Source organism: Dama dama, chromosome 13, assembly GCF_033118175.1.
Source record: "Dama dama isolate Ldn47 chromosome 13, ASM3311817v1, whole genome shotgun sequence".
In the NCBI taxonomy this organism is placed as follows: domain Eukaryota; kingdom Metazoa; phylum Chordata; class Mammalia; order Artiodactyla; family Cervidae; genus Dama; species Dama dama.
This window is the reverse complement of record NC_083693.1, coordinates 17,820,549-17,841,240: the sequence shown is the minus strand read 5'-3', so window position 1 is coordinate 17,841,240 and position 20,692 is coordinate 17,820,549. Positions and strand designations below refer to the sequence as shown.

The 20,692-nt window shown below is 43.6% G+C and overlaps 1 protein-coding gene across 1 annotated transcript; it reads left to right on the top strand.

The window, feature by feature from the left end:
- The first annotated feature begins 213 nt into the window (after positions 1-213).
- On the top strand, positions 214-13,484 carry ARRDC4 (arrestin domain containing 4). The gene is made up of 8 exons (XM_061158612.1): positions 214-505; positions 5,047-5,113; positions 5,553-5,700; positions 7,595-7,697; positions 8,637-8,893; positions 9,346-9,508; positions 10,153-10,307; positions 10,687-13,484. The coding sequence occupies exons 1-8, from the start codon at positions 214-216 to the stop codon at positions 10,741-10,743; spliced, it is 1,242 nt and encodes a 413-aa protein (XP_061014595.1). The 3' UTR covers positions 10,744-13,484.
- Positions 13,485-20,692: the final 7,208 nt, after the last annotated feature.

Sequence of the window (20,692 nt, the reverse complement as noted above, 5' to 3'; positions counted from 1 at the left end):
CCGGGGGTGGGCTGTCCCGGCCCCTCGCCTTCGCCAGCTGGGTTTGTTAAAGCGACAGGCCCTACGGCGCGCCGTGGCTCCACCGGGCAGCGCAGGGTGGCCGCGGGGGCCCTCGGCGTGCGCCTGGCGCCCGTGACAGCGGCGCCGCTCGGCTCGCGACCCCGGCTCCGGGCCGCTGCCGACCGCCTCGGCGCGGCCGCGTCGCCCGGCAGGATGGGCGGCGAGGCGGGGTCCGCGGCGGCGGCGGCGGGCTTCGAGGGCCGCGTGAAGAGCCTGGGTCTGGTGTTCGAAGACGAGCGCAAGGGCTGCTACTCGAGCGGCGAGACCGTGGCTGGACACGTGCTGCTGGAGGCGGCTGAGCCGGTGGCCCTGCGCGCGCTGCGTCTGGAGGCCCAGGGCCGCGCGACCGCCGCCTGGGGCCCGAGCGCCGGTGCCGCTGCCCCGGCGGCCGCCTCGGAGGTGGAGTACCTCAACGTGCGCCTCAGCCTGCGCGAACCCCCGGCCGGTGAGCGCCGAATCCGGCCTGGGAGAGGGGCCGAGGGGGACGGGGAAGGAGCGCTCCGGGGGACTCCCGCCGGCCAGGGGGCCGGAGGGGAGGTTTCCGGGGGTGGCGTCCGCTCGCGGGGTGGCCCAGCATCCCGTTGGGGTTGTGACGGGCGGGCAACAATGCCTGCGCACCCCCACCTCCCAACCCCGGGGAGACGGTGTCGCTCTCCACCTGGCGCCCCGCACCTGCCTCGCTGGGCGCTGAGCTGCATCGGGGTCCCAGGACCGTCTAGGCAGGCTGCGGGAGTGAGCCGTTGCCATGGGAACCAAGGATCTGGGGCTCTAGGTCCTGTTCGTTGTGGCCTAAGGAATGGAGGGCAGAACCAGAGTCTGTCCTGATGTGCCCGGTGTTTTACGGGCCTTTCCTTCACCTGCGTTCCCCCTGCCCCGCCATCAACCCCCACAACTCGCATCCTTTTTGCTTCATGATGAGTTAGCAAAAAGCTCAACTCTTAGGAGGAGGGAAGTCGTTCCCTGAGCATAAGGAGTTCAAAGGAAGTGCTTTTTGACTTGATCCGTCATCCTTGGATTTCCCCCCTTTTGGGGAGCGGGTTTAAGAGTTCTACCTTTGTCTTTATCCTTCGCTTCTTTTTGTTCTCTTTGCATCTTCTTCCTTCCTTGCACCCTCTATAAACCTTGAATGACAACGGGATCTGGCCACTGAGAGAGTTTGTGGAGGAATGATGACCCTGCTGGTGAAGTCGTTAATAGTGTAGGATTTTCCAGAAGTACCCATGTACTTCTGGAAATTCACAGCGCGGATTCCATCAATGTTCGGTGCAAAAATAGATTCCCTTAAAATACCAGGGACAGTGAGTCTTGGTCTTCTTTTAGTTGAGGAGCTCCTTTAAACTCTTTTACCTTTCTGCCTCATCAGCTTCAGCGTTTATCTGGAAAATGAAGCAGTGATATAGACTCTCCGCCCTTGAAGAGTAAAATGCAGTGTATCACTGTTTACCCTTTGCTATGTATTATACAAAACTCAATAGTAAATGCAGTTTTTCCTTGTCCTGCTGTGGAACAGTAGACTGTTAACAGCTAAATCCTCAAGGTTTGTGAGAATCAACTAATTCCAAAAACTTCAGTGAGGAAAGCACATGTGAACCAAAGTCCTCTCTGAGATTAATAAACGCAGTATGTTAGGTGACAGTTCTTTCTTGCTTTATGCCCTTTCATCAGTATGGTTTCCACAATCAACCCACACAGGCCTCCCCCAAAGGTAACAGACAACACAGATTTTCAAGATGGCTGACTGGAGTCAAGGACAATGGAAGAGGGAAGTAATTGGTTTTTGTCCAGGACTCTAGACTTTCTGTGTCCATAACTACTGAGTTTTTGTCCAGGACTTTAAACTGCCTCTATCTCTGTGCCCATAACTACTGAGTAAATAGATGTAAGATTAATAGAAGTTAGATTTGCAGTGGGAAAAACACTTTGGTAAAAAAATATTTGGACTATCAAATAGTGTTCTGATTCACAAGTCAGATTTTTTGTCATTCTGATGAAATAGAATGGTTCATTCTAGACAACCTGAAAAATCTTAGCTTGTTTTAGAACATACCATTACAAACACTGGCGAAAAGTGAAATCATAAGTCTATTTTAGTTGACTTCATGGAGAAAAAAAAAAAAAACTCCTAATATCTATAGCCTGGGAGAAGTTAGCAACATTATATAGCTATAGATTTTTAGGTTTGTTTAATTTCAAAATCTAGCTGAATTTCAGTCACATGAAGAGATTTTTAGAAATCTAGGCTATGGGATGTGTTTTCAAAAAATCTACTGGATAATTTGTTAGCCTTGTTAATCTACCTACTTTCTATCTTGGTGGTTGATTTTCTTCATATTTTTATCAGTAATAGTGGTAGAAAAACAAGACACATCAGAGAGCTGGTTTCAAGTGTTGGCAGCACACCAGGAGGATGACCTTGTGTATATTCCTCAGCCTTTGAGCTCCAGGCTCTGCCTCTGTGTTGGTCTGGTAGCTCCCAGGACTCCCCAGTGCCCTGAATTATGAGCTTGGGCTGAGGAACCATGAGTGAAGGAAGCATCTTGTGACATTGTAGGTCTCATTGCATAAGGCAAAGATAATAAACCTTGAGAGCAGAAATGGACACATGATTCAGTTTATAGACCTTCTTAATTAAAAATTAATAAAGAAGAAAGCAAGCAAAGATTTTATTCCAGTGCTGTGCTGTGCGCTTAGTCACTCAGTCGTGTCCAACTCTTTGTGACCCCATGGACACATGGAGTGTGTCCTGCCAGGCTCCTCTGTCCTTTGGAGATTCTCCAGGAAAGAATACTGGAATGGGTTGCCATGCCCTCCTCCAGGGGAATCTTCCCAACCCAGGGATTGAACCCAGGTCTTCCGCAATGTGGGCAGATTGTTTACCGTCTGAGGCACCAGGGAAGCCCCAGAATACTGGAGTGGGTAGCCTATCCCTTCTCCAGTGGAACTTCCCAACCCAGGAATTGAACCAGGGTCTCCTGCATTGCAGGCAGATTCTTTACCAGCTGAGCTACCCAACTTTCTGAACATTTTTTTTTTTTCCCTCTTTATGTTTTGATGTAGTTCAAAGTCATTTTAAATATTCTGGTTCCTATTTGTTTTTTCTCTGAAGGGAGAACTTTCTCTCTCTCTCATCCTCTTCCAATGTCCTGCACAACTCTGTTCTTCACACTTGCCTGCCATGCCCTTCCCTTCACCTAACCCTTGTCTCCATGCCAGCCCCTTACATCAACTGCTGAGATGGTTCTAAAAAGATGCTAGCCCCACCCCACCCCCAACCACCACCAATAGACTCGGCATCCTAGGGTCATTACTTGCATACAAGTGTCTTAGCCATCTTTCCTCCCAAGGTCTATTTGGAGGTTGAAGTTACTTAGCTTTGTATCAGCTTTGTACCTGACAATCACTGAAAATTTTGGACGTAATGAAATCCACATCTTTAAACACTTTAAGTACTTTGTCATCTTCAGTTATCTGATGACTACAAATTGGAACTTTAGCCCAGCTCTCAGGAGTATCGGGATTCCTCGAGCCTAGTGCTTGATAGAGAGTGGAGCGGCTTTCCCGCCTTCCGGTGCTGGGGCTTGTGGGGTGGCCCCGGACACACCTGAGCCCTGGGACCAACTCTGTCACTGTCATTTAGCATGTCATTTAACTTGTCCCTGTGGCTTACCACTCTGCCTCCAAGTTAACCACCTGTTGAGTATTTCTGTTTGAATGACCGTAAGCGGCAAATGCTGTTAGGATTTTTTTCCCCCTAATATATCACACATTGAAAATCGGAGATAGATTTAGGAGATTTAATGAGCCAATGATGCATTCCCTTTTTCTAAAAGTACAAGGTCGGAAGGGAGAAGGGCCTCTGGTGGCTCGGATGGTGAAGAATCTGCCTTCAGTGCAGGAGTCCCAGGCTTGATCCCCTGCCTGGAGAATCCCATGAACAGAAGAGCCTGGCAGGCCACAGTCCATAGGGTGGCAAAGAGTCAGACATGACCAAGTGACTTAACACTTTTAACTTTGAAAAGTACAGGGTTGAAATATTAACTGAATTGATGAAGGGCTTAGACTTTTAAGTTCTAAGACCTATTAACTAAGTGAAAAATTATCCCATTTCACTAGTGATTTCTTGCCTTTAAAATTTCTTTTATGAATGGCTACAATAGAAATCTCCATTTTAGTATCAGCTGACCAGGCAGATCTCAGAGAAAGCGCTCAGTCACCCCACCCCTGAGGGGATTTAGTTCTGTGCTTGGATCTGTGCACGCAGAAGGAAGAGAACGTGTACAGGTCTCTGGGGGGCCACCCAGCCAACACTGACGTCCCTGGCGTTGGCTTTGAAGCTGACCGGGAGTCTGTGCACTCAGCTGGCGCTCCGGCAATGCTTCTGGCCTTGCTTGGCCCACCCACAGCCTGCCTCCCAGCTTTCTCACGGTCAGGGATAAGCTTCTGTTTGACTGCAGTGGGGCCGGCTGACCCCAGAGCAGGAGGAAGGACTTGTGGCCACGCTTGGCCATCCGCACCTTTCTATCCCAAGTGAAGCAACATTCTCTATTGATCAGTAGTGATTCCTGCCTAATAACTGGCCCTGTTGAATTAGCTATTAAGTATTATACCCAATATTCATAACACACCAAGGAAATTTTTCACCTCCTTTTCCAGCTCTGCCCAAAGAGTATATTGTCTGATTTTCGTGGTATACCTAAAATAAGTAGATCTATTTTTTTTCTAAATTAGTTTTCGGTCCTATGTAATATTTGTATCTCAGGTTAATAGTATACTATATACACATATATATGTGATTTGAAATTGATTGAATTTGGTAAAAGTTGATTCAAAATTTATCAGTAATTCTCTAAATCTCAGGTTAATGTACTTTTTGAAGTATATTCAGTGGTACAGCCAGAAAAACCTCCCTTTAAAAAAAATTATGGTTTTCACTGAAAATTCTTGATCTAGAATGAAACTTAAATAAAAATATATTGTCTTTTTTAGGGGAAGGCATCCTCTTACTACAGCCTGGAAAACATGAATTTCCATTTAGTTTTCAGCTTCCATCTGAGTAAGTGAAACTGTGTAGCTTTGGGGGTTTTCTTTCCCTGGAATATGTCTGTACATTGTATGAGTACTGAGTACCTTCTAACACTCAGGTGTAACTATTTATCCTAAGTAACCCCGATAGACTCCACCCCTTTCACCTTTCTTTTTTTAAGCAAAACTGACAATTTAAGGGGTTTCCCACGTGGATCAGTGGTAAAGAATCTTCCTGCCAAGCAGAAAATGCAGGTTTGATCCCTGGGTGGGGAAGATCCTCTAGGGAAGGAAATGGCAACCCACTCCAGAAAATCCCATGGATAGAGGAGCCTGGCAGGTTACAGTCCATGGGGTCACAAAGAGTCACAGCTGAGCGACTAAAAACCACCACTACAACACTTTAAGAGCTTTCCCCTGTTTTGAACTGAAAAAGAAACTTTAAAAGTCACGTCTTTGGTTTCTTTCAGACCTCTGGTAACCTCCTTCACTGGGAAATATGGAAGCATTCAGTACTGTGTGAGAGCGGTTTTGGAGCGACCCCAGGCACCTGATCAGAGCGTTAAGCGGGAACTCCAGGTCGTCAGTCACATCGATGTCAACACACCAGCATTACTAGTACGTTCTTCCCCCTTCCCTTCCCCTGTCCCTCTTCCTCTTTGCTTTCAGCCATCATCCCTTGCATTTAGCAAGTCTAGTGGCCGCCTGTCCTGTCACTTTTTGATGTAATCTTATAACCCTTATGCATTCACTGCAAATATGTGATTCTAAGTCGGGCAAATTACAAATTGTGTGCGGTAATACTCTTGATTGTGTCGCTGTTATTCGGGGCTGCTTTTGCCAAAAAGTTACATGGGCTCGAAATGCATTAATAAGGCTTAATAATAATAATGCGCACACACGGAGTAGTTACTTTTCCCAGAGCAGCCACAGTCACAGGGCTGTGGTATTCTCAACTCTTCCCTAATAGCAGGGTGAGGAACAGTAATTACGGAAGAGTACTAATCACGCTCAGCCTGTTATTGACGCTCAGGCCATTATGCTGTGTCTCCGTGCATTTTGCATGTCATTTTCTAACGCTAAGTGAGGATGTGCAGCTGCTCTGGACTTCCTTTCACTTCTCATTTCCTTATGACAGATTTGGCTGCATTAAAGCATTGAACTTCTAATAATCACCAGAAATACTGTAGGCTGATAAGAAAGATCAGGCTGTAAGTAACAACAGAATAGGCAAGATGGGAGCTAATGAGGTAGATTCTTTTATCTAGACCCATATTATCAAAATAATATAAAATTATACCTTATACTTTCATGATAGCTAGTAAGGACCTAATGGTTCTTCATTTAAATATGAATGAATGATTTTTTTTTACTTAATAATTTAAACTTTCCATCATGATACTGATGTTGCAGAGATGTATTTTTAGTACTGGAGGTTTCCCCTTTCTAGCCAGTGTTTTTAAAGATCAGGGGAAGAAAAAAACAGGAGTGAGAAGTTGCTTAACTCTTTTTTCACACAAAATAAAATAGAATTTACTCTGTTATGAAATTATGAAAATGTAACAGATAAGCCCTAGCTGCATGATCCCTTTCAGCCAAAATCATGCAATAGCCTGACCCATCTGTGACTTATCACCTGTTCAACACCTATTTTGAAAATTGATGATTTTCAAATACTGCCTTGTGCTTTTAAAAACTACTTAGAATTGGGTGGTTAACTAATTCTAATTTATTTATGGAGCCTTTGTGGCAAATAATTTAAAGTGGTTTTTTTTTTTTTTTGGAAAAAGAGCTGCTAATTATCCTTTACTATCCTTCAACAATTAAAAAGCTATATATTGCAAGTTTGGGTTTTACAGTGAATTTTGGCTTGTGCCTCTTGTAAACTTGAGTATTTTAAACCTTGTGTTGTTTCTTTTGCTGAAATAGAATAGAAAGTGGGTGGTGAGTTTAATAATCCTTTAGATCCATTACATTGGTGTGTTACGCTGTCATAACACAAAAGCCCCAAATCATTCTAAGAACACTCGAAATTTCTGCCTAATAATGCATTTGAAGTAAGGACAAAAGGCTGTTTGCTTATTCAACATTTTAAACGCCAAGACAAATAGAACATTCTGATTATTGATCTGTATGCCGTTTCTTCTTCTCCTGATCTACCTAAAGTCTTTTTTTAGAAAAGGTAGTTCTATCATGTTAATAGGTACTGCTACAGTTAGGTTCTGACTGCTTTTTTAAAGGATGATGTATCATTTCCCAGAAACGCAATGAAAATATAGAATAAAATAGGTCCTAGTTTAAATCTGAAAGATCACTTAGTTTTCCTGAAAATGGAGTGATTTTTAATGCTTTCTTTCAGTATGTTGCATAAAATGTCACAGGAAGATAAAAAAGGTTGATTTGTTTTTTGGAAGACTTTTTTTTTTTACAACTATTTTATTTTAAAAAATGGCATAAGTTGTATGAATTTTCTAGATCAATTTAAGTAATTTTATTATTTGAACTTTTAAAGACCCCTGTATTGAAAACTCAAGAGAAAATGGTTGGCTGTTGGTTTTTCACTTCTGGTCCAGTCTCGCTGAGTGCCAAAATTGAAAGAAAGGGATACTGCAATGGTAAGCAAACTGTCTAAAATTCCAAATGCAAGATTCATTAATTAGCTAGTTGGAAGTAATTTTTAATAGTATGTTTTGTGATTAATGAAGTATGTACTATTTTAAAACATGAGTAATACAATTTTCTGATTCTAGTATAAATCATTGATATTTAAATATTTGTAAATAGATGAGTGGATCCCAACAATCCTAGTATTTCTGACTTCAGTCCTGGTACGTTCATAACTAAGACTAACACCAGAATGGGAAGATGCCAGCATTTATTTTAATGTTGCAGAAGAATATTCCAAGCAGTGTTGCTTGGAAGAGAGCTACTGCTGTATGAAAATACTGTTAGGCGTTCTGACTCCAGGCTGGGAATTGTCCACGCAGGGCTGAAACGTAGAACGTTGACACTCCTGACAGTCACACTGATACCAGAGCAACCACCTGTGCAAGGCCCATTCCCATCCAGTGGATTTGGCCCTGCCCCTGGGTTCTGGCTTGTTGGAGACGGGGGTGGTGTGGGATAGTATGACAGTGGATGTGTAATGTGGGTGTGAAACTTGTTTACGCCATCCATTGCTTAACATCAGTTCCTAAAATGCAAACCTTGTTCTCTGCAGATTTTGTTAAGCATTGATGAGTTTGGTACTTAAGATAGTACTAAATCATTTATTTGTATATCTTCTCTCAATTTTTATAGATCATGGTCATTTATAGATCTTTAGAACTGGTAGCCTAATATTGCTAAATTAGAAAAGGGAATCATGCAATAATTAGAAAACGTTATCTGCACAAGCTGCAGTGAATTTTCTTTTCTCTGATTCAGATTTTTCCATGAGGCTTCTCAATTTCTTAAAGTCACATTGCTACATTTCAGCTTCCGTCAGGAAACTCTGTTCCACTGCGGTGAGAACTCCTGAAGAGTCTCTGAAGGTGTTTCTGTTTTCTTTTTAGGAGAAGCTATTCCGATCTATGCAGAAATAGAGAATTGTTCCTCGCGTCTGATTGTTCCCAAAGCTGCCATTTTCCAGACTCAGACATACCTGGCCAGCGGGAAGACAAAGACCGTGCGGCTCATGGTGGCCAACGTGCGCGGGAACCACATCGCCTCCGGGAGCACCGACACCTGGAACGGGAAGACCCTCAAGATCCCGCCCGTGACCCCGTCCATCCTGGACTGCTGCATCATCCGCGTGGACTACTCCTTAGCCGTGAGTGCGGCGCTCGGGGGGTGTAAGGCACGTGGTGTGGAGCCACACCGGGCGCTGTGTCCCCGAGAGGGGTCACAGCAAACTGTGACACAGGGGATCCGCCTCTGTTTTTCCATCAAAAACTAGCCCCCGAGGGGTTTAATTAAAATGGGAGAGTGAAGCTGCTGTCGGGGCTGCTCGTTGCGGTGAAGATGCGTCCTCAGCTTCCTGTGGTTTTGTGTGACGGTGACATGTGTCCAGGTCACGGTTCTCCAGCACAGAGTGCGCTCTGTATTTTGTGGGCTCCTCATTCAGTGTGGGCACTTTATTCTGTCAGGACAGTTTGCGGTTGTGTGGGGAATGGTAGCAGACAAAGGAGCTTTTTTATGAAAAAATAACCGGGCTACTCACTCTGAGGCTCACTTACATTTGTGCCTCTCTCTCTCTTGTTGTTTTGGTTTTTGGCGTATTAGGTGTATATTCACATTCCTGGTGCTAAAAAGTTGATGCTCGAGCTGCCGTTAGTGATTGGCACAGTTCCATACAATGGTTTTGGCAGCAGAAACTCCAGCGTTGCCAGCCAGTTCATTATGGATATGAGCTGGTTGACACTGACTCTGCCAGAACAGCCCGAAGGTAAGATGTTTTGAGGTTCTTTCATGTTGAAGTCACACATACAGAGTACTTCTGAGGTTCTTTCATAATGAAGTCATACATACAGAGTACGTAAGAGCAGCACATATGAGATAGAAAGTGCTCAGATGATACTCACCACTGCCACTATGACTGTCCTCACTCTTTTTATTACTAAAAATCAGCAAACATTATTCTAGGCAGGGACTTAAAGAGTTTAGCCTGCCCAAGACACAGAATTCCCAATGGCACGTCCAGAAATACCATCCACATCTCCCGACTCCTGTTTATAATAATTAAATAATGAAAAATAATCAGAGTATGGTTTGTTATGTAGGTATTTTTTGTAGTCACATTTCATGATTTGTTTTTTTTTCTTTACCTAGACTGTAACGTACACAACTCAAAAGAGTAGAATAGTATCGGTGTTAGTAGTACTTAATAAAAGCAGAATCTACTGAATATTTTTTGTTGTAATGGGCATAAAAGCTTCCCAATTAGAGGGAAGAATACCATTTGTTTTATTCTCAAATTAAACTAAATTTCGTATTTTTATCAGAGTTCAGAAGACATTAATGTAATTAATTTCTGCCTGGGAATTTCTTAGATCCAACTGTTTTTTTTGTTTGTTTTTTGGTGTTTTTCAGCACCACCAAATTATGCAGACGTGGTGTCAGAGGAAGAATTCTCTAGACATGTTCCTCCTTACCCTCAGCCCCCTAATTGTGAGGGAGAGTCATGCTGTCCTATGTTTGCCTGCATTCAGGAATTCCGATTTCAGCCTCCACCACTTTATTCAGAGGTAAACACATTAAAAGACAACTAGGTTTGTGTTTTTCTGTTTGTAAATAATCTTGTGTCTGTTGTTGAGTCCCAGTTATTAAAAGACACATACGACAATTTTGTATGATGATGATGATGATAGATTATCACTGGTCCATTTACCATATTTTGCAATATTTTCTTGGTACTCTCTAGCATGCATGTAGAGTACCATGAATTGCCTTTAAGGACCCGGAATATAGAGAACTTAATAGTATTCTTAGAATTTAGAAGTCTTTGGGACTTCTTAATAGTAGCTTTCAGCAGCTTGGCTTAACTATCATCATGTAATTAGAAATGATTCTCTAGTTGTGTTAAAGAACATCACAGTAGTAACCTTGGTCTGCTCATTCTTGCAGATTGATCCGCATCCTAGTGACGTAGAAGAGAGCCAGCCTGTTTCCTTCATTCTTTGAACATGTTTCAGGAATCACTGTGTTCATCATCAAGTTAGAATGCCGGTTCTTTCCCCCTGCCTTTTGGGGGAATAGGGAGGGAAGATTAGCTTGGGAAGAACATAACGTCAAGACTGAAGGTGGAAGAAATTTAAAAAATGCGACAAGAACTTTCCAGTGGGCCAACAGGATTGTTGCGCAAGTTTGTGATGTGGTTTTGTGTCCCCTTTGAACAATGGGATGAAGATGTAATGTGAAAAGTCTCAGAATGTACTGAAAGTCCAGATGGTGATAGAGTAAGTTGGAGGGGTGCCTGTGTCAACCCAGGAGAAAGAAAGGTGCTTGTGAAGAGTGGAAACACTGTGAGCATGTCTTTAGAAGGTTTTCTCAAAGCGGAGCAGCTGTATCTTAAGCTTTGAGGCAGTGTGGATGTATTGGGAGGAAACTTGACTTTAGAGAATGTAGCAGCACAAGAATGTGCGTGAGCAGGAAGGGGGCCCACTCTAAATACGAAGCGAGACCCTCGCGTGTCAGGGCCGTCATGGTTTCTTACCATACTCGATAGGACTGAAGGTCCTTAAAAGAATCCTTTTCTGAGGTCAGGATCTTTGGAGGTACTAATGAAGTACAGTTTTCACTCTTTTAGTGATAGTCTTAAGAAGTAGTTTATAAATTGGCTTTACAGTATTATGAAACCAAGAATGAATTCCTTGAAAGGCTTGTCAGTTGAAAGGGGAAAGGTGAATTTCAACTTGAGAACACATTTTGTTGAAGTTGCCACTTCTTAACCCCCTTTAAGTACTTTAGCAGGGTACATGTTTGATTTTCCTCATGTCTTAATTACCTAGGAGCATATTTTTAAAAGGGTTAAAAAAAACAAAAAAGCTTGCTCCCTTAGGATGCATTGATAACTGCACAGTGGGGGGAAAAAGGCCTTTTCTTACCTACCTCTAACGGTGTTATCAGAATCCAATTCGGTTTAAAGCTCCAGGCCTGAGAAGTCTTCTCTGGAGTTTCTGCTCATTTGTCTATAGCAAGCAGTCTCCTATCCCCAAACCTGAAACTGGACTAAGGGCAAAACTTGTAAGGTTAGCATTAGATGAAGGTTAGTATTAGATGAAGGTTAGTATGTGTATACCAAAGGGTATTTCAAGTTAATGTAAAATCAAGAAGGCAGAAATACCATTTTTTTTAAGTCATAAAGTTAATTCCTCTCAAGAGACATAAGTGTACTGATATGATGGCAGTCACTGTGTTGTCCATTGTTATTCCACTTCTTTAGTAATTCTGTTTAAACTGTGATTTTTTTTTTAATCATTTTGGTGCAATATTTTATTATCCTTTAACCTCAGGATATTCAGACCAACAAAATTGTGTTGCTGCTAGAAGTCTGAGCAGTGTTTTTATGTCCCTCTCTCACCTCCTAGTCAGTCAAACATTCACTTGTTTTTACTTTAATCTGTTGGTTTCGTGAGCTGAAGAGTATTTCTGCATGCTGAGTGGAAGGGAGGTAGGGATCCCCATGATAGACATTTTGGACCAGCCCAGTACTTTGGTTTTCTCTACATCCTAAGGGTTTATCTAGAAACCCTGGTGCTTCCCATGCCAAATACTGTACTTCACTCAACTGAACGATTAGCTTTTCTTTGAATCAGTATACTCAGTTAGAAAAGTCCTAAGGTTAAATTTTGTATGTAAAAATTAGGTGGACATTTGATCAGGGATTTTTATACAAACATTAGGTAAATGTACACTTTTAATCCTTCTGGGCATACCTCTCTTCTCTGTAATCACGTAAGCATCTTAAGCCGTTCTTCCGTTGTAAGCCCCTATTGAAAATCACAGTGCAAGCTGTTCTCCCAATAATTGCAGTACTGAAATTTTCATGAATTGTTACTCCTTCCTTTGGTTTTTTGGTGATCTTTTATTTTGCTTTGTTTTCGTGTGTAAGTAGTTTACACACACGTTGTCTGATGCGTTGTCTCATCAGTTTTATTTGTACTTTAAAAAAAGATCATCTCCAGCTATTTCTTGACCTCTAAATTACAGTTTACATGTTTTATCAAGACATTGTCCATCTCCATGATACCAAAACACAGTGAAAGAAACAACAAAATTGTACAGAGGAAGAGAAAGTTTTAATTATCTGACTGAAGGTAGAAAGGCAGCTGCTTACTAGGGTCTTCACTTGGATTGTCTTGCCACCTTTTTTAAAGAAATCATAAAGTGCACCCATCAAATTAAAACAGCTGATTTTCTAGCACTTACGAGAATAGCTAAAAGGTATGATTTGCCTTATTGAATTGATATTGGTATATCTGACCTTAAGCAGTAGGTTGAAACTGTATACCTTTTTATAATCAAGAAGTTATTTGATGAATGGAGAAGATTCTACATTGGAATAGAAAATACTTGGGAATGACGATAAAAATTTAGCTGCTATTTGCTTGTTTATTCTCCTCTTGTTTCATTTGCAAAGAAACCGTGGCCTTAGAATTTTCTTTTTGATGCAAAATTTTTGAAATTGCGAATGTGCATCTTTTGGCTCACAAAATTCTTCCATGGGCAGAACTTTCATGTTTTGTTTTGCACAATAAGAAACTCAATAGGCAGGGGTTATGTTTTTGATAAGTTAACTATCAAAGCTTTTTATTTTTATTATAAAAATGTAACAATTTAACCCACAAGAAAAAAAAAATTGTATTTTGTACTCTTGTCTGAACCCCATGGGTTCCTTTTGTTAATAAAATGATTCCACTGATGTTGTGAGTTACTAGTCTTGTTTTGTTTTTGTAAGACTATGACTCAGGTTGTTACAGACTTAAGGGAAATCAACACCATGATACAGAGTGTTAATGCTAAGATCGTTCTGTAGATGTGTGCTGTCATCAGGCCAGACACAACCCTGGTGCATTCTGAGCCTGTTTCTCTGGTGGCCTCAGTTTCCCCAAAGGGTAATCAGTTTTTAGCATTCCAGGAAAAAGAGGAGTTGATGTGAAAGATTAAGCTTAAGCTATATTGGTCATTGAGAGAGCATTATCTCCATTTTTTCTCAAATGATAATGACCGCTGCTTTAAAGTTTCCTGAGTTGTCATGTTTGTTTGGCCAGAATCTTTCCAGGATTAATTTAGTAGGTCTGGTGGCAGACCTGCTAGGTAGGTCTCATTAGCCTCCTCTCTCTACATATGTACGCAAATGGACAGAAGTCATGCGTTTGTACAGGGAATATGTAACAATATGTCACCTCAGAAAACTGCCTTGGCCCTCTGTCCTGGAAAATTATAAACCTTAGGTAAGTGGCAAACATAACCCAGATAATTTACTCTCCAAGTGTTTATAATGTGTGAAGTGATGTTAAATGAGTCTCTTCTGCATCCACATTTGCAGTCAGCCATAAATTGAGAAGTTTGTCTCATGCACTAAATATCGAGGAAAAATTTATAAGATCACCATTAAAGTTGCTGTCATTTATTTTGTAAAGTTGTGGGTTATAAAATTTAGGACGAGGCAGGGCATTGCAGTCTAGGATATAACCTACAGATTAAAAATGGGAATACCAAAACCCAAAGGTGTAAGCTGAAAATTTGGCCTACATTCTCTGTAAGATTCCTGCTCACTCTTAAAACTTGCTGATTCTACAACTTTAATAGAAGTTATGGAAACAGCAATTGCTTTAAATGACACAGTTTAAAACTTACAGACCTGGGTACTACTAAGCATATACTAAATGAGGAGTCTCAGCATTTATATCTAAAGACCTGTGTCCTGAAAGGATACCACACTAGTCTTTGACTAAATCGCTTCTTAAGTACTTTTGATTGGTAGCTGGAATCCTTTCTTCAGCAGAGACATTTGAGTCTAACTTTATAATTTGAAATAAGTACAGGCTCACAAAAAGTTGCATTACCACAACAGAGAGAGCTTGTGTGCCCATCACCCAGGCTCCCCCACCAGTAACTATAACCTTGTCAGGAAACTGACATTGACGATAATTGAGGACGAGAGTTCAGGCCGCCTATGGACTACCAGTTTCTGAATGCACTCATTGTTCTCGGGCACGGATCAGTCAGTTCAGTCGCTCAGTCGTGTCCGACTCTGCGACCCCGTGAACCACAGCACACCAGGCCTCCCTGTCCATCACCAACACCCGGAGTCCACCCAAACCCATGTCCATTGCGTCGATGCCATCTAACCATCTCATCCTCTGTCGTCCCCTTCTCCTGCCTTCAGTCTTTCCCAACATCAGGGTCTTTTCAAATGAGTCAGCTCTTCGCATCAGGTGGCCAAAATATTGGAGTTTCAGCTTCAACATCAGTCCTTCCAATGAACACCCAGGACTGATCTCCTTTAGGATGGACTGGCTGGATCTCCTTACAGTCCAAGGGACTCTCAAGAGTCTTCTCCAACACCACAGTTCAAAAGCATCAATTCTTTGGCACTCAGCTTTCTTCACAGTCCAACTCTCACATCCATACATGACCACTGGAAAAACCATAGCCTTGACTAGATGAACCTTTATTGACAAAGTAATGTCTCTGCTTTTTAATATGCTGTCTAGGTTGATCATAACTTTCCTTCCAAGGAGTAAGCATCTTTTAATTTCATGGCTGCAGTTGCCATCTGCAGTGATGTACGCATATATATTTTTGGTTTTGTATATAATTCTATGTTGAGGTTTACATTACCACTACAAATCAAGATAAAGAACTTCATCACCACAAGGAAACTCCCTTGGGCTGCCCTAAGGCACTCACACCCTCTGCTTCCCTAATCCCTGACTGTTCTCCATCTGTGTAATCTTATCATTTTGAGAATGCTTAACTTAGATATGTACCTTTTGCAACTGCCTTTTCCACTCAGCATAACACCCTGAAGATCCATACAAGTTGTACATACTCACATGGAGAGTTATTTTCCTTTGTGTTTCAGCTACCTACAAAATTTCAAAAGAAACAAATGGGCTATTGCTTAAAATGTCATCTTGCTTGCAATTTTCAAAGAAAATATGTAACGCATATGTGCACAGGCTACCTTTGTAAATATTTTGGTTTAACATTTGAGAACTACCTTTTATGCAGAAAATACATAAGTGCTGCTTTCCACAAACTTAGTGACTCAGCTTGCCAAAATCCATGAAGTCTGTGAACATAAATACAAAAACACAAGGGCATCAACTGCCCTTGATTAATTCATTTAACAATATTTCCCTGGTACCACTCTTGGGGCTTCCCAGGAGGCACTAATGATAAAAAAGCTGCCTGCCAATGCAGGAGGCTCAAGAGATGTGGGTTCAATCCCTGGGTTGGGCAGATACCCTGGAGAAGGAAATGGCAACCCTCTCTAGTATTCATGCCTTGGAAATCCCATGGACAGAGGAGCCTGGTGGGCTACAGGGTCAGACACAACTTAGCAACTGAACAACAACAAATATCTCTCTACAAGTCTTGTACTATCTAGGGGAAGACTTCTTTAAAAATTTACTTCCTGATACTATAGCCATTTCCCCACTGGGACCCCAGCCCCATATCTGTTTGATGACTAAAGGATATAAACTGTTCTAAAAATGCTAACTTTACATATAGACACTCCTTATCATAACATAAAAATGTCCATTTTTTAAATTTGGTCTTTTAGATACCAGAATCCATCTGAGTCCACATGATAAGCATGTGGTATATGACAGCTTATTTGTAGTATCTTTCACTGCAGATATTCAGTCCTGACTGGCTTATTGAGTTGATGCACATAAAGTATAAAGGTTTATGGTCTACAGTTGCGGTGCTTAGTTCTCAGTCATGTGTGACTCCTTGCGACCCCATAGACTGCAGCCCGCCTGGCTCCTCTGTCCACGGGATTCTCCAGGCAAGAATACTGGAGTGGGTTGCCATGCCTTCCTCCAAGGCATCTCCCAACCCAGAGATCAAACCCAGGTCTCCTGCACTGCAGGCAAACTCTTTACCTTCTGAGCCACCACGGAAGCCCATGTATATAAACTGGTTTAGGCTCTATAGTTAGCTTACTTCAAAATATGTTGTGTGTGCATGTGTATTCACGTGCATGCATGCACACACACACACACACACGCACACGCACACTTTCTTACCTGGAAACCTCCCTCTGCAGGCAAGATAGCTATCAAGAATTATACTGCTTATGTATCTGGGAATACAAGAAAGGACACATTACCATCACCAAGTATCCCTCTCCTAGAAGACAAAGGATTAGCCTTATTTTTGGTCCTGATACACTGGTGGGCAGTAAACAGATAAGAGAGAAGGAAGCTTTCAACTAAGCAATTCTATATTTCATACACACCCTGTGTCACTACAGTTCGGAAAGTTATAAGCAAAACCTTGACACTGAACCATAATAGTCTCTGGCATAACTCAGAAGGATCCAGGAGCCCATGTGAGAACATGTAAGAAACCACACACTGAATATTCACTATCTGAGAGCCTTATGCAGATTCATTTAAATAGTTTCAAGAGACCTGAGATTATGGAAAAACAGCTTAGGAACTAAGTACTTTTACAACTGTTTCTCTTTCCTAAATTAAAACATAAGTTTTAATGTTTTAATGTCTGGCTGGTTCCAAGATAAGTATGTGTATATATAGCCAGAGTACAATACCAAGCAAAAATCTAGTTTATCTTCTTTAGAAAAGGATGAACTCCAAGATTCCCTGTAAATCCCTTAAGAGAGCCTACTTCTAAAATTGTGGATTTAAAAGCAAATCACAATGTTTGTTATTCCATCCTCAAATCGACATATGGAACTTTTAGATTTTAACAAATGCAGAATTCTAGGTACTAAGGGAAACTGTAGCAACAAACACCCACTTTTATCTCATCTGACATAACAAAAAACCTCAGTTATGATGTCAAAAGATAGCTTATCTCAAACACAGAGGGATGCAAACCCAACAGCTGTTCCTCTAAGAGAGTGGCAGGATCACATCTGATAAATGTGATGTTTTCAAGAAAATTAGTTGCGTTGTACTTGAAACCATCTTAAACCAACCAGCTTCAGAATTGTCCTCCCAGAGATAAAACAAGAATGATCCCTGCTGCCAACGGGAAGATATTTTAAATGATATCTGCATTGATCAGAGGGATTCCTGATGGGCTCAGATTTGTTCTGGATTGCAATACAGAAGTCTCACGGGGAAAATTGAGCTGGTGGTAGCTGGGCAATCTACATGTTAACATTCTTTTGCAGCCTCACCCAGTCACAGACACCAGGTCTTTGACCTTTCAGCCTTGTCTGGCTGGTTCCAAGATAAGCTGTCCCGCGGCAGGCTCCAAGGCATTTACTGGGGTCTGGGATGTCTCTCACTGCCCCACGTCTGCCTTGAGCTTGGTTTATCCCCTGACTCTTCAATCGCCTCTTGCTGACCGTGTGCCTCACACATAGGACTGGACTCGTGCTGGGAGGCAGCGCTTCCCCAGCCTGCAGAGCTGAGACCCAGAACCTCACTCCCAACACCAGGGAGAGGAAGGTACAAGAAATTCCTTCAACCCAGGGATAAATCAGAAGTGGTTGCCATCAGTGGAAATGAGGGCTCCCTGTATCAGATAAGTTCGCTGACAGGAAATTGCCCCTTTGGGTGGTGGTTTTGGTTTGGGGTATGAGATTTTCCCCCTGAATTTGGTGAAGAAAGGTTACATCTCAGATGCTACCCCTCCCGCTAGCCAGAGCCTCGGTGCCCTGACCCGTGGCTGCTCGTCCTCGCCCAGGGAGACCAACTTGTCCTGCTGGCCTGGGATTTTTCCCACGTGCCAGGACCCCTTCAATCACAGACGCAAGGGCACAGTGGGTCCCCTAGGCTTGCCTGGTTATTGGGGGCAAACCCGCGCTCCTGGACACAGCACAGCATCCCCTCATGAGTCACTGCCTGGGCACCTCCAGCACCAAAACCCTCTCCTGTCACCCGACAGCTCCCTGCAGCAAAGGTTCCCCCGCAAACACACAGGGCGAGGCAGCTCAGCTTTGGGTTTTGGACTGGGACCCCCGTGGAGGCCAGCCCAACAGCTGGTCCAGGCTCCACCTCCCCCATCTCCTCCTCGCTCTGCTGCAGAGGCCCCGGCCTGCCCAAGGCTGACTCTGGGCTCCCAGGACCAGTGTCTGGACCTTGGGTCACATCTCTGCAGCCACGTCCTCCCAGGCTGTGAGCTTTGTGCACAGATGCATGTGGTCAGAGGCCGCCGTGGTGCTCTTTAGGCTGACTTCTCCTTTTCTGTCTCTCTCTTTTCAAAGAAAGGAGAGCCTGATTTCCCAAGAGCTTTGGGGTCCTTTTCTTCCACTTGCAGCAACCCCAACAGAGACCTGGGTCCAGGATGAGCTAGGCCTTCTCAGAGAGTAGTCACCTTGCTGGGTAATCCCTGGGACGAGCTGGGAAGCTGTTGCACAGGAGGACCCATCATTAAGTGCCGTGGCATCACTGTGCCCACAGGACGTCTGGATGGCTTCCCCGCAACTTGCCCCCTGAGCCTACGGCACAGTCTTCTCAGTATCTTCCTGGTGAAAAGTCTTTGTCTTCTGAGATGGGGATTTATGTTGTGAGACTGTCCAAAGACCATCCAGAAACTAGCCTGGAGTGTAAAGCTGAGTGATGGGCTCAGAGGGCACTGATGAAAGCTCCCAGAGCAGAGGAGAGGGACAGCAGTCAGCAGGGTGCCCTCCTGGGTGTTGACCAGCTGGCTCTGAAGAAAAAGTTCAAATGTGATACCTTATTCATGCCTCCTCTACCTGGGTGTTTCCAGGTCCCATGAGCCCGTAGAGGAGAACTAAGTCTCATTGAAAATATATTACCTCAACTTGCTCTTCAAAAAAAATAGCTTCTTGCCAAGTCCCTCTCCTACTCCCAGGAATGTCCCAAGGTCCCCAGGAGTAAGTCCATTCTCACAGCTCTGGTGTCACCTGTGATGCTCTGAAGGCTTCACAGACCCAGAATGAGGGAGGTTGATTTGTAACAAATGGAGAGAAAACCACTCCCGCCATTTTGTAGTTTGTTTTGTAAGAATCCACCCCCTCAAAACAGATTCCTGAGTCCCAATCTATGGCTGAGTTTCCATCAAAGCTGCAATTCTAGCTTCTGATTTGTGTATTTCCCTCTCTGTAACCCCCAATGTGAAACCTTGGAACCAGGCTGCTGGCACGGGTGGGAGACCCATACTCCTCACTGCCTTGACCTCCTCTAAGACTAAAGCTCTGACTTGGGCCTCTCTTCCTGGGTGTCCTCTTGCCCGAGGATGGCTCTTCCTCACCTCCAGAAGTCCCCTAACCATCTCCCAGGCAACTGCATCCATCAGTGAGCTCCAGCTCGGAGTCAGGCTGGGTCCCTCCCTCTGCGCCACAGTGACCAGAGAGTCACGGAAAAGCAGGGTGAGCCAGAGCTTGGCTGCAGGAGGGAACCGGGGTGTCGCCTGCCCCAGAGTCTTGGGCACCAGTGGTCCCTTCCAATGAGAGCCGGGCAGAGGGACACACCCAACTATCTATAGGTTCTCATGCATGCATCTATCTGGAAAACCCCAGAGCCAGCAGGTACGTGGGGAACAGAGGACTGGTGTATGTTTTGGAGGAGGAAGCGTTTTTGAAAACGTGGGTGATTGCAATGAGGGCAGGTCCAGCTAAGCACAGGGCCACGTGCTGACAGGTTGTCAGTAGGAGTGAAGCAGCCACGGATGGGCCCGTGGCCTTGCTTCTCACTTCATCTCAGTCCTCACTGCCGACTCCACAGTGCCCTGGGCTCAAAGGGAGCCCTCCGACTCCCAGCTTGGACAGAACCGTGAGAGGAGTGTGGCACTTGTAGTAAATCTTGCTGATGCAGCTTTCACCCTATCTCCTTTGCACCTGTTTTGTTGGGGTTGAGGGCCTCAATTTCTCCAATGAGCATTTCTTATAAAAGGCCTCCATTTGTGCTCAACACAGGCTCAGAAGCCCAGGGAAATTTTATACTTATTACAGAGA